This window comes from Bacillus rossius, assembly GCF_032445375.1.
Source record: "Bacillus rossius redtenbacheri isolate Brsri chromosome 4 unlocalized genomic scaffold, Brsri_v3 Brsri_v3_scf4_2, whole genome shotgun sequence".
Classification (NCBI taxonomy): domain Eukaryota; kingdom Metazoa; phylum Arthropoda; class Insecta; order Phasmatodea; family Bacillidae; genus Bacillus; species Bacillus rossius.
Genome location: NW_026962011.1, coordinates 39294808 through 39309498, shown reverse-complemented (window position 1 = coordinate 39309498; position 14691 = coordinate 39294808). Strand labels below are relative to the sequence as shown.

Below are 14691 nucleotides of genomic sequence, written 5' to 3'. Positions count from 1 at the left end.
TCTTGCTTCAATGCACTCTGTTGCGAGATTTACGCCACTGAGCATAAAAGTTTTAAGACACATTTCGTACGACAATTTAACAAAAACACATCTGAAACACTGTGCACTTTGTAAAGCAAAATTTGTAATGAGAACTTTGGAAATACATTTTCTTGTATTTCACCAAGAGCATCATCTGTTAATTTTCAATCTTTACTTGTAAGTAGGCATACTTGAAACCATTTTTGGCAACATACCTTTTTATATCACTTAATATTAAAAAGGTTTGTCTGTGTTTCAGTATGGCACATTATTTAATGGAATGCCTCGTTATTAATTGTGACTAACTGCTACAAATAATTTCTCCAGTAAAATAATAATTGGTGTTTTGCATTTCATTTTTTCTTCTTTAAGAATAACAACTGTACTCATACTGTCATCAGACACTGTTTTGTAGTTTTAAATGGTAAAATTTTAAATAATATTGAAAACTTATTATAACTTACGATGGTCAACAAAATACTATTTTTCAATGTTAACAAGCTAGGCAGTACAATTCTGAGAACAGTGTGCGCCATTTACTCTGTACTGCAAACTAAGTGTGAGACAAACTATAGTAGTGACTTGATGTAAGTTTTTGGACATACGCCATTGCTAAGAACTTTTTCTGTTGAAGAAAAACTAATAAATAAAATAAATAAATAAAAATAAAAATAAAAATACTCGAGTCGCACCTGTGTTTCCGTACCATGTGCGTCTCTGCCTGAGGACGGGAGCAGATAGCAGTTCCCGAAACGTCGCTTGTTTCTGTTTAGGTGAAACTATTGTATTTGTTTGTTTTTTCGTTTTGTCATGTTTTTGTCTCGCTTCAACTGTTGTGCTGAATTATTTTGGGTTTCAATATTTTTGTGTTGTCATCATTTGTGGGGATTTTTTTCGTTCTCTTAGTACATTTTTCTTTGTTTTTTCTTTGTTTGCTGACCATATTCCTGTTTCGGAATATTTTGTGGTGTTCATATCCTTGTTGACAACAGCAATTGTTTGCTTAATTTTGTGTGTTTTTTGTATCTTTTTTTGAGTATTTTTATTTTTATTTTTATTTATTTATTTTATTTATTAGTTTTTCTTCAACAGAAAAAGTTCTTAGCAATGGCGTATGTCCAAAAACTTACATCAAGTCATGCACTCCCATTGCACAAATCTTTTAAAGATAACAAACTATAGTAGTCACTACCACGTGGCTCTGCCAAGTCAGCCTAGATGATTCACTTGAAAGGTTTTAGTTTTTCCCTCTGGTGAAGCAATGGGGAGTAGAGCTGTCTACTCCAACTCCGGCTGAAGGGAGAAGATGAAAAGAAGAATACCCGACACATCACATTTATAGTGTTACTTGCGTCACGTCTCCTTCGCCAAGGAAGAATAAAATAATAGGAAAAGGTGATAGCTCAAAAAAAAAAACTCTGTAGCTAGAATAAAATATCACAGAAATTGAATTATATGAAGTCGGTTTGCTGTAGCTCTTGGCTAGGTTCATACAATTCTCAAGAAACGCAATAGCGCAGCGACAGTGAAAGTGTATGTAAATGTAAATAATTAATATATTCAATTTAGTAATTTAGTGTAAACCTTGTTTCATTCAGTGCAACCATAAACCAATTGAACGCCAACCATAGCGACAATAAAAGTGAAAGTGTAAATATAGATGAACGTGTAAATATAGATAAATGATGTATATATATATATAACTCAGTGTAAAAACCATGTCCTTTCAAACAACATCTAAATACCACAAACATTGAGCCAATGGCTCCATACATATAATGAAGGTTTTTAAACTTTTTCCTTCAAAGACAATCAATTGAAACTTATGTTCATCTGTATATAATATGTAAAACCAATGTTCACCTTTTAAATTGTATATAATTTTTAGCAAAAGAGCACAGAGTGCTGGCATGTCAAGTGTATCATGTAAAAGTGCTAATGTATGAAAAAGACATAATAAAAAGCTTTTTGAATTGAATTGAATTGAACATGAAACTGAAAAATTGTAGAAAAAAAGATTCTTCGTCAAGTTTCTTATCACAAATAAATTTTATTTTTTCCTCTCACGAAAACGTGTGACGTTCTTAATAATTTTATTTAAAAGCGCCAGTTTTCTTTCACTGTGGGAAAATATTATGCGTGTGATAAAAAGAACATTAAATTCTGCAGTTTTAAAATTTTTGGAACTCTTATTTTAAAATATAGGAGAAAACATAAGCCAGAACGTAAGAAGTTGAAAAATTGCTAATGCTTGCGTTGCGTTTTTTTTTTTTACATGATTAATTTGTAAAAACGTTTTTGTGATAATTTTGTTTTTAAACTTTTTGCGTCTTGCGTTTCTTACGTTTTTGCGATGTTTATAAACCCGGTCTAAATGCCATCCAGTCCTGCGCTAATATTTTTATATCTCCACAACTAGCAAATTCTATGATCTACTTAGTTTTTGTCTAGCTAGTTTACATTTTGGATGCAATAAAATGTGTCCAACCATGCACCTATTTAACAGTATCTTTATGTAGCTAACTTAATCAACCGTTAAAACGATTAGCTACTGCCAAGATCGCAAAACTGTTTAACATAATAATCATAAATAATGTTAGGAAGATTTTTTATTCTTTTTTTCGGATATACCCCTCTCCTCCATAACTACCTTTATTGTCTCCTGCAACTCTTAATGGCGGTAATATTGTTTTGGGTTTTATTTTCTGTTTGTAAAGAAAACAAAGTTTCGAGCAAATAAACGTTTTGTGGTTTTGATATAAAGTTGAGAAAAAACTGTTTGATCATACACTCCATTCCTTATAGTGTTTAACTTGACCGGTGTTGTACCTAACCAATATTTTGTTTCAAACATTTGATTTGTTTAAATAATATTACAAATACAATAGAAGGCCGGATTTTTGCACAGCTGAGCAAATATCCACTGAAAGTAAGAAACTTAATTAAAATGAAATTATTATGGATAAAAGTTATTTCATAAAATATAAGTATTTTCTTTTAGTACTTAATAAGTTGATGGTTTAATAATACTTCAATTTGTGAATAGTAAATAATGGTTGTCTATTATTTTGAGTGGGAAATTGTTTAGTAGAAAGTTAGTCACTTTTTATACTTGTTATTTATCGAACTCAAAAAGAAGAAAAAAATTATCACAGTTTGATATAAAATTCCTTAATTCTAATGAAGAATTTGTATATTCTCTAACTATCTGGCTATGAAAAATTACCTTCAAGAGACAACATTGGTGTATTTTTCTGTGAGTGTCAATTAATTTTTTGAGAAATATACTTTTGTGATTAAATGTAGATATTATGTTGCTAAAAGGTAGCTATTTTATTGATTTAGAACTTGTAGTTATGATTATATACTAGTTTGTAAACTAATAGAGTTTTTTTTCCATTTACATCATTTAAAACAATAGTTTATTAGGTTGCTATTATAAGATCAATGAATTGAACTAAAAATTAAAGTAATTTAAAACTATTGTGCTCAAAAAATATAACATTCACCATTTATGTTGTTGAAGTTTCAGATTTTTAAAACAAATTTATGTTTGTCTATTTTTTGGTAAAAAGGAGGTTATAGGGCTTTTTATATTAACGGTGTTTAACCTTTATAACTTCAATAACTAAATATTTTACTCTTGGAAAGAAACCAGTGTACGATGCAATGCATTTAGGCCTACTTTTAAAAAAAAATCGTACGAACAGAGCAGCGTGCATTAGCTTTATTATTTGTCAATTCTAACAGTTGATTGAAACTTGCAGCATCAATTAGTTTGTCAAATTTCGGCATTTTGAAGAGACTGTGTGTTTATAATAGTGTAATTACCTCTGAATCAGTCATTACTGTGCCTGTTTTTATGCATTTTTATCAGAACCTTTCATTAATTAAAAAAAACAAACTATTTAGTGTCCTATTAAGTTTCATAGGAAAAAAACATTCGGTGACCATAAGCTACATTCTTGTAACAATTAATAATGCAGGATAACGGTGATGATAAAATAATTTAAAATTAAAAAAAAACTATTTCAATCACATTTCTGAGACCCCAATAATACACTTGTTTCGAGGTTAAAAGTTTTTTCAGACAAGGTGGAACTTTGTTGGACAGGTGATACAACACAAATTTAGGGCCACTGCAGATTCAGGTAAGTGAAGTCTAAGCAAGAACTTTGCAGGTTAATCAAATGGAGAAATTCTTTACTTTACAAGTCACGTATGTGCAAGCCAGCCTTAGAATTTCAAAAGTATTAATTAAGTTATAATCAAAACAAACATTCAAGAACGCACTATGCGACTTATTGTGAATCAATAATAATTCTCGTGCTTACCTTATACCTATTTTTCAACTGAAATCGCCTATCAAAGTCTTTTATTTTTTTTCCAAATGAGTGCCTCTGTGTGTGTGTGTGTGTGTGTTGGCGCGACAGACAATAAACAAACAAATGTAATAATTAGCGTTCACTTGTTCCTTTCTTGTGCGTGCCGCTCAAGCGTTATTTCGCTGCGCTTCCGCTTGGAGCGCTGACACTTGTCAGTTGTTGCCGTCGGAGTGTCTGCTCTACGCCTTCCCTTCTCTACGGCGCGAACTGACTGCATGCTCAGGTCGCCCGCGCCACGCACGCACGCACGCCACCTACTGCGAGGGAGGGGAACCCGTCGGCGGAGGGGTGGGGGTCAGGCAGGCCAGTGGAATGCAGACCAGCATTTCAATGAGTTGGCAGCGCGGAGAGACGGGAGGGAGGGATGATAATCACCTCTCCGCTGGGAGAGAGAGAGAGAGAGAGAGAGAGAGAGAGAGAGAGAGAGAGAGAGAGAGAGAGAGAGAGAGAGGGAGACACCGAAAGAGACGCGCTATCCTGGTGTCGCTCAACTTGAGAGACCGGACGAGTTTGCCTAAGAGATGGAAGGCTTCGAACTGCAGATAAACGTAAAGTCGACTAAGCAGTCACTTTTATCGTTCCTTAATTTTTAATAAGCTCCCACTGTCTAAAAAAAATCTATAAATATCAACTAATATATACGGACATGATTAAAAATTAAACTATTATTCCGAGAATAGTGTTTTATGCTGCGGAGTTCTAGCTCAAACAACCATTGTCCATTAATATACTTCCCATTCATTGAAATAATGTGGATTGGCACTCTCTTATTGCAAGCAACGTTTTTGCCGGATTTTTGATGCAGTTTTATTAACGTTTAATGACCTAACCCACAACAACAACAACAACAACAACAACAACAACAGCAACAACAACGCTCTTGTTTCAACTGCCTAGCACGCACCGCTTCTGTAATCCACGCATGCAAAAGTTTCACTGCAGTGATAAAATCCTTGTAAGTAGGCAATACTTCCACCACCTTTAAGCGAACCACACACCAGATGCGTGTCCGTTAGTTCCGTGAACTGGCATTTCCAAAATGTAAGTACACAGCACCCTTTGCCTGTCACTGGGCACTGTGTGACGCACGCGCGAAAATTAAAAATGCGCGTTTTTCTCGCCAGGAAAGTCAAGGGAGGCGTACAGCGGGCCAAGTAATTCAGCTGTCTGCCGCAGCGCAGCGCTTCTGCAGCGGTAAATAATTTCGCTGCGACTCTGCTACGAACAGACGACTCGATCTACCCACAAAGAGTTCAAACGTACAGCGCGCCTCATCCTTAGATTGCAGTGAGCATTTAAATGGGCATCTACTTTCTCTTTCCAATGCAGGATTTCTGCCATTAGCGCTGACCTTTGTTTCGATGTGCTGTGTTGCCAGGTATACACCAGAAAGCGTTTTAGCCTTAACATTGTAATCCAATAACAGTTTATTAAAATTGTATTTTGTAAATGAAAATTTATAATGAAAATTTTTGAAATACATTTTATTTCATCAAGATATGAAAATACTATTTTTTTTATTATTTCTAAGGAGTCTTAATTGAAAGACGTCATATTGGTTTCAATTGTTTTTGTCAACATTTTTTATAGCATTTAATTTTTTTTTTGCTCTTTTGAGCATAGTCTGACTGTTACATATAGTTTCTCTCGTTTAAAATAATAATTAGTGTTTAGCATTGAATTATTATTATTTTTTGTCAGAATGACAACTTTGAGAATACTGACATTAGACATAGGTTCACTATCAAATCCTGTCTTATATTTTTAACGTTCTAAATATTATATAAAACAACCGTCTTCAATAATTTTGATACGATCAACCATTACTGAAAGAGGTGGAAATAACTAGGGTTGAAGGACGCGAAAAATAATTTCTCCTTAATTAGGTATTCTATCAAATATGTTATGATTTTTGTCAAAATTATAATTATTATCTAAAAATTTTGGCAGAAACAATTTTTGATGAGACGAACTATTACTGAAAGGGGTTAATAAAATAGGGTTTCAAATAAAATAACTTCTAAATTTATTTTACTATGTGCACTATCAAATTAGTTCAAAGTCATTGTAAACCTTCTAAATATTATCTTAAACCCTGGTCCAAAACCATCCTTTATAACACCATTTATTAATGCAAGGGTTGAATATAGTGTTTGAATATCAAAATAATCCATAACTATCTTAGTAGGCAAAGTATGAATTTATTTCTAAGTTATTTACTGCTGGATATCTTGAATTAAAAATATTCGAAACGTAGAAGAGAAAATGTTTACTAGATCATTTTAGAATATTGGAGAACGTATTAGATATTATGTAACATCAAGTTATAAAAATATTCCTGACGTTTCTGGATTAGTATTGAAGTTTCTTGAATGTTTTAGAAATGTTCAGAATATTACAGAAGAAATAGGTACCTACTTAGAAATATACCTGCGCCTGTAGAATGTGCTGAAAGGTATTTTTTAAACTGTATTTAAATTTAGAAGTGTGCAAATCGTTAAAACGCGTATTTTCAGATTAATTTTTAGGCATTAAATATCTGGTACAGTATCTTGAAGGCACTCAAGGGAGTTACAACTTTAATAGGTACCTACTTATCATCCCGCCTCACTAATTCATATTCACTCCTGATTTAGGAACACTAATATGTTTTTTTTTTCAAAGTGTAAAAATGCTTTAAATATACCTTTTAAAGGGGCTATTATATTTCAAAATTATTCAGTCCTCATTTAAAGGGATTGTTTTCCCTCCTTCCCCAAATTCGAAGCTGGACTCTCCACTGTTCCGAGATTGTAAAACCTTATATTAATAATATATTTACAATTGTAAACGTTCTTAAAAATATCAAATTATGATAAAACCCCAATGATTTTACATGGTAATTAATCATTTTGTTACGAATAACGTAAACTTATTGTTGGCATGGTTTCAGTTTAGTTGATTACTAAATTGCCATCATTTTTTTATTTATAAACAAATATGATATATATAGCTCATAAATAGGCATGAAAGCTTATAATTTTACACTACACATAACTCTAAACAAACAAAACAAGCACACCTTTTATTTTTATATTGGTATTTGGAAATGCACATAACTAAGCTTCAATGATATTATTACTTATCTAGTCCCTGTAAATATTAATTTTAATGTTATACGTATTCTCTCTTGGGACCCTATACATGATAAAAAAAAAAAAGTACTTTATGGATCATGTGATAACTCTCAATTTCAGGATAGTGTCAAAAAATATATATATGTTTGTTTTATAAATTCTCGTAACTTACTAAATTTTTCTGTTGAAAAGTTGTACACAACGATATATTTTTTCGTCATAACTGTTTCACGGATTGTCTATGCATGCGCGTCAGCGTCGCTATCTGCCGAGATTAAGTGTAACTACACAATGAGTACCCTAACCCTCTGCTAGATAGCAGCACGTTCGCGCGCTGTGTGGGTTGTCTAAACAAAGGTCATCACTATGGAAGTGGTAAAAATAAACTAAATGCGCTAGGTAGTGTTACAATAGTGTAGTTCGTCGTGAAATTTGTGAGCCTATGCCCAAAGAAAGTAAACTCAATATATGTCGTGAGGTTGTTTATCTACACACATGTAACAGTAGTAATTTTGAGTTTTCATAGAGCCATCTAGGTAGCTAGTATGTGAATCGTAGTGTTATTTTTACACAATACTACCCATATTACTAAAAATACAAGATTCAATGTGAAAAATTTTAATCATTTGAACTTGTATAGTGGTATCCAGCATTATATAGAATTTTGTGGAATTTAAAATGGGGGAAACAAAATTGCTTTTCAAATGGTGGAATAAAAAATAGCTTCTGAAATTTAACTGGACAATAGAAAATTATTCGGGAGCTCCACCAGCCAATCGGCCATCTCCGTGGTGGAACGCTCGTGAGGAGAAAAATGGTGTTTTCTATTAGCTAACGGATTGATCATGTATAAAAGTTGGTTATTTAACAACATGCCCACAAAAACAACAAATTGAATATACTCACCACGATTCAACTTCGAAATAAATCCAAATAGACTACTGTAATATTTTGGTCGCAGAAACATTACAAAATTTCAACAAGGGAAAATTAAATTGTTGAAATGAATATGCCTTAATGAAGCCAAATGCTGTTAATATCAAACAATAGAAAAGTGTTATTGCAAACAAACTGTTTAAGCCGAGATGACGTCTCCTATTAAAATCATCCACTGCTTCAATCAACAAGTTCAATTATTTTCTGTTGCATTATCATTGTTGGGTGACAGAAAGTATATTTGTGTGTCAACATAGGCTACAGTCTCCAATACTTGCGAACATTAACTCTGGGAAGGGGAGCGTTCAAGTATTACGTAACGCAATTTTTTGATATTTTTGACCCCCCCCCCCCCCCATGTAACGCGCCGTAACGTTTTTCTGTACCCCCCCTCCCCACTAGTAAAACGTTACGTAACCCCAACTGACCATTTTTACCTAAAAGTCACAATTATGTGGCGTAACGTACCGGAATAAGTCACTAAAATACCTTTGTTATTGTTTTAATCGCGTTAATGTTATTTATTAACATTTGAAATGTCTTGTTTTTAAAAGCAAGCGCTTTCTAATGTTTTTTTTTCCCTAATAAATTTTTACTACTCAATCATACATTTAGCAATCATACATTTAATTACGTCGTTTTCCTGACTTGGCTCTGTCCTTACACACTTTTTGCTTTATCCGCCATTGTTCTTCTCATGCATTCTCCTATTTTAGCGTTTTACTAATAAAGCTATTAAAATTAAATAACAAATTTTATTTCTAATAATTATTTTTACCTTTGGCAATGCAATTACAAACATAAAACTAACTGAAATAAAATATATTTGTCAAAATATAATCGTATTTAAGAATACGATGGAACGAAAACGAAAAACATTTAAAATAAAATTAGCCATAATTAAAATAAGTAGATTGTAAAAAAAAAACAATTCAATTGGAGTTTTACTGCTCCTCTGTCTATGGGTTTGCCAGCAACTCAGATTCTTTCATTACTGGCATCCGGAGAGCAGACAAAGAGGGATCCGGAATTGTTAACCCGCTTGCATCAACTTCGTCTTCGTCGAGCCAATCGGCATCCTCAGACGATGTTTCACAGCGACGCACAATGCAGAGAAGCTCATTTGCCCTTCTTGCAGCAAGTCGCTGTGGCCGTACTCGACTTTCACGAAGGTCTTGGGCAGTCTTGCCATGCATGTAACGATTGTGCATTTGCACACTCTTGTGGGATGTAAAAAAAAACCCACAGGTTGAACATACTCGGTTCTTTAGGTCGGATTGTACTGATGGGCAAAATAAATCGTAAGGCATCTGCTTAAACCCTTCTAGAGGAGGCGACAGATCAACAGACAACCTCACAAGAAGTGGCGAAAACTTGCATGATCCTCTGTCTATCTGACTAGGTACCACGAACTTGTTTGCGGTTTGAAGGATTGGGCAGGGTGGCGGCAGGAAAGTTTCTGGAAAGACAGATTTTAATGCACTCCTCAAGCGGGAACAGCAGGATTCATCCGCGCATTAAATAACTTGCAAGAAATATTGCGATTCACGGACGTGAGCTCTATACCACGCCATATTAGGGTCTGATGGATCCTGCAAGCTATCTTCAGGGTTTCTATATTCCGCCGAAACATCGTAGTTGTCAATTTTCATACAGTCGGTCGAGTGCTTGGAGCACATAAACGAAAAGGGTTGCCATCTTGGGAGAACAAAATACAAACAATTCAATCGGGAATCCTCCATAAAAAATAAACGAAAAGGGTTGCCAACTTGGGAGATTTTAATTCACTAGTTTTTTTATTAACCTTTCAGACCAATCATCTTTCGTACTACAACATTACTGTTGTGATGAGAGAAAATCTCACACATAGAAAACAGTTTATTTTGAATATCAATACCTATATAATTTCTAATATAGCGATTGGAGTCTACGTTGACAACCGAAGTATAACGAAGCCATCCGAATAGCGGTATTTTTTGTTTTAACTACTTTACTGGAGTGACGAGAAAAACTATCACAGCTGTTGATATATATATATATATATTCATTTACGTTTGGAGTTAAAAAAAAACAATATTCACTAATCCTGTAAAGCAAGCAGAAGCAATTTTGTGAAGGTAAAAAAAAATTTAAGCTATCATGCCATTTAAAATTTTGAGAAAAAAAAAGTTGTAAAAAATGCGTGAAAGAATCTGTCTCTACGCGACCGTTCTGAAGGGTTAAAAAAAAAAAAAAAAAAACAATGTGACGTGACGCGTAACGCATCGTAAAGTTTTACAAGACCCCCCCTCCCCCCCAAATTCGTTACGTAATACTTGAACGCTCCCAAGGGAAATACACATGATAGAAAAGATCCAAAAATGATCGGGAGTTACCAGAAAAATGCTGCTGATTTAGAGTTTAAAAATAGTTCAGATATCTGATACAACCCAAAGGTTATATCTATCATGTTTTAAGGTAATTCTTTGAAAAGTATCAGAAACGTAGTGTGCTGTGTGTGATGCGTTGTATGGCATCAGTAAGACTTTCAGGAGAAATGTCAGTAAATTTGAACCTTAATAATCTTGACATTCTTTCCACGCGCTAAAAAAAAAAATGAGGGACAAGTGTTTTGGCGATTGCCGATATTTTATGAAAATCTTTAAAAGTTATTTAATTCGATTTTTAAAAAAATTTCGTGAAATTTTAAAATAAGTCAAGAATGGAATTTTACAATAGTTTGAATAAGGTACATTTCAGGACAACCCCAAAAATTAAAAATCTCCCCCTTCTACCCAAGAATAAATCCTGGCTCCGATTCTGAATCCACTGAAGAGAAGATCGTCCACAGGCTTGGCTACGGTCAACTCCATTTTCATAGTTTTTATTCACAGCATAGTTTACACTCGTGTATACAAAACATATAGTTACCTTGCATTAAACAAGTTAACACGACAGTAATCTTTTTTTAGTGATGGAAATGAATACATGATATTATATTCGGCTTTTATTTTTATTTTCACACAATTTGAACACATTGACACACATACAAACTTTTATTTAGTCTTAAATCTACCAATATGGCAGGTATCAATCAAATTTTTTTTCCGGTTATTTCCCGAAAAATTAGCAAGTGCGATGTTACAGGTTTGCCATTCTTAAAATTGGAAGGAAGCATTTGGCAAGCCAAAATGTGTGTTTGATTTGGTTTGTTAAGTTGTGGCCATTACAAACATTTCAAAGCAAATTGAGGTTTACAATGCACAACATCTCTTGAGCAGTGTTCGACAGAAGAAAAACAACCTTGCACAATTTTAGCATGGGGATTCTTACAGATTTTGAATCTTCCAAATTCTTGAATGAGGTCTTCCCAAGTCTCTTTGGCGACCTGAAGCAATAAATAGGTTTTCCAAACAAAACAAAAACACTGCTGTACAAAAACATATATTATATAATCAGAGCACTATGCGAAAAATTGCCACATATAAACACACCTCTTTGGAAAAATCTTTGGTCTACTGAAAGTAAAAAGAGATCAAACCATCTTGAATTATCCTGAATCCTTCTTCAACAGATAGACACCCTATATGAATATTCATTCGATAAACTCTCTTCATCGAAAAATGTCTGTCAGTTTCAGAAATGATTAATATGGAGGAAGAGAAAAAAATGGCGAGGAATGATGGAAGGGCCCCGAAGCTATTAATATTATCACTTTTGTAAATTAAAAATAGCATGAAATATTTTATGATGCACCAGTACCTACATTGCCTCTGCAAGTGAGAAAAAAATTATAAAGTTACTGCTATGTAGGCTACCATCAATCATACATGTGTAATATAGGGTGAACGACCATTAATATAGTTCTTTAATGTGTATAGTTAAAATAGAACACAAACTGTTAATAGGCCAATTTATTTATTTTAACATAATTTAGGGAAAATGAAAAAAAAAATTTTTTTTCAAAGAAATATGTGCTGTATGGACAACCTCTATTACTTCAATACCTGACATTCGTTAAACATGTAAACAAAACCGCCATAATTTTAAAATACCCACTTGAGTACTTTAAAGAGAATTGTAGCTATCGGTAACAGGGGTGTAGCAATGAGTGTATTTAATTCTAAGAAGGAGGCTAAGTTAGGAATGCTATAAGATGCTTGCGTAATAATTAATTCCGCAAATATACAAAAGAAACAGTAGGTAGATTACTTGCTCATATAAAATTTTAGTTTATAACTGGAAGCATTTAGTGCCAGACTGAAAAGGCATTGAAATTGTCTGGAGTTCATGAAGATGCTCTGATGTGCATGATCATGTACTGTATTGTTAGAACATCACTTTAAACCCTATCACACAGATGGATGGTGCTGGCAAATTTTAGTTGGTGTGTGAAGCGTGTCAAGGAAAAATTAGATTTTTGTGTTGGAAAACATTAAATGAATGTTCTGGTTATGTTCGTAAACATAATATTTTTAATGAATGCAATGAAAATAAGCAACAAAACATTGAATTTTTAAAACATAGATTAGTATTTCGTTGAGTTACATGTTTAACTGAAAACATAACCTATTTAAAAATATGGCTGGAAAACCCATACAATGTTTTTTTGTTAGGTAACTCAAACTTTATAATTGGACAATACACATTTGGTTGGCGTGGTTGATAATACAATTGAAATATATTTCACTTGCGCCAAAACCAAAACTTTGGATCCAACCATCGACCATCATCCATCAGCTATCATCAGACTTCCTCCATAAGTTTTTCTAGACTTCACGTTTAACCAACACTAACTGCTAACAGCAACACCAACCACCAATTGTGCCATAGACTTTAAGTCCATGGGTTTGAAGAAAAAAAAGAGTTCGTTTGTGTTCTAAACATTCCCAAAACCTTGACATATCAGACTCAAATTTATAAAGACAAGTCTACATGCTGAATTTAAACAAGGTTGGCACATTTAGAATGTGGCTAAACTGATAAAAGAAGAGCCGCTTGCAAAGGGGAAGTTGTGAGTTTTCCTAATAGACTGAAGAATTCGTACAACTAGAATTTATACAGCTGAAAATTATAAGGGGGTAGAAAGTAAGAAAGGGGTATTAGGGGACCCTCCCAAAAAAAAATATTTCTCAAAAAATTTTACTGCGGCACGGAATCAAGTGAAGTACACAACTAAGCCAATCGTGCAAACACAGCAAATACTGAGAAAATAATCCACCAGCGAGAAAGGCCAAAAAATATTTCGTTGATTCAACACACATAGTTTCAACAAACATTTCATAAACGCACGGTTGCTTAAACCGTAACATTGGAATTTTTTTTCCCACAAACATCATCAGAGATGCGTGTCTGGAACCTTGCCGCTGCCACGAGACCTGACACGACCAGGGGTGGACCGACCCACAGTAATACACGTGTCCTCACTTGAAGACCATCAGCCCGTGAACTCTCGGGAGACAAAAAAACGACACGTCCGTGGGAGTGCAAACGATACACCCCCAGAGGCTTTGCTCGATTTGGCGTCCAGTTTGAACGTGTCCACATTATTATTATTATTATTTTTTTTTACTCAGGCCAGTCTACCCCTGGAGATGACCCCTCGTGAAATCATCCACCACCAGTTTCTTCCCGAAGCAAAAGACAAATGAAGACAGCGAAATGAAACGCGAACAAGGGCTTTTTTCTTCTTCCGATGAGCTGCGGCGTCGGCGGACCGCAGCGCGCGACCCGCGGCCTCATACGCAGCTCTCCGGGCCCGGGATCACGCTGGCGTTGAAGTGTAGGCCGCCGTTGGGGGCGCCGGGCCTCTGCGGCAGGCAGTCTGCTGGGCCGTCCTCCGCCGGGCGCTGAAGCAGTCGGGCCCCGCTCACACAGCGCGCGAGGGACACGGGACATCAGGGACGTCGGAACAGGGGGGGGGGGGGCAGCAGGGGCGAGTCGCCCCCGTGCTGTTATGCATGGTGGTGGGGGGGGGGGGGAGAGAGAGTAGCATTTCGCCCCCCTCCTTTTCCCAGAATAAATGTTTGGTCCTAGTAGTATTTTTCTCAACCAGTAGTTACAAACGTTGCATTGGTGATCACATTGATTAGAAAATCAAATTTATGATTGTCAATATACTGTAAAATGATTGCAAATTCCTAGATGGTATTTTATTTAAATTGTACTACATCTACTGTCAGAGTAGTATTTAATACATACTACGTCATCAAATTCTGGGAATGGTATATTTAATATTTTGGTTCGGAAACTCA

At 34.7% G+C, this 14691-nt stretch overlaps 1 protein-coding gene across 1 annotated transcript in view; it reads right to left on the bottom strand.

Moving 5' to 3' along the window:
• Nucleotides 1-11431: 11431 nt before the first annotated feature.
• LOC134541835 (hemicentin-2-like) overlaps nucleotides 11432-14691 on the bottom strand; it is a 169459-nt gene continuing 166199 nt past the window's right edge. The window contains exon 15 of the mRNA XM_063385530.1: nucleotides 11432-14286. Coding sequence (XP_063241600.1) covers nucleotides 14176-14286 — 111 coding nt within the window. The 3' untranslated portion in view covers nucleotides 11432-14175. The remainder of the gene's footprint in view (nucleotides 14287-14691) is intronic.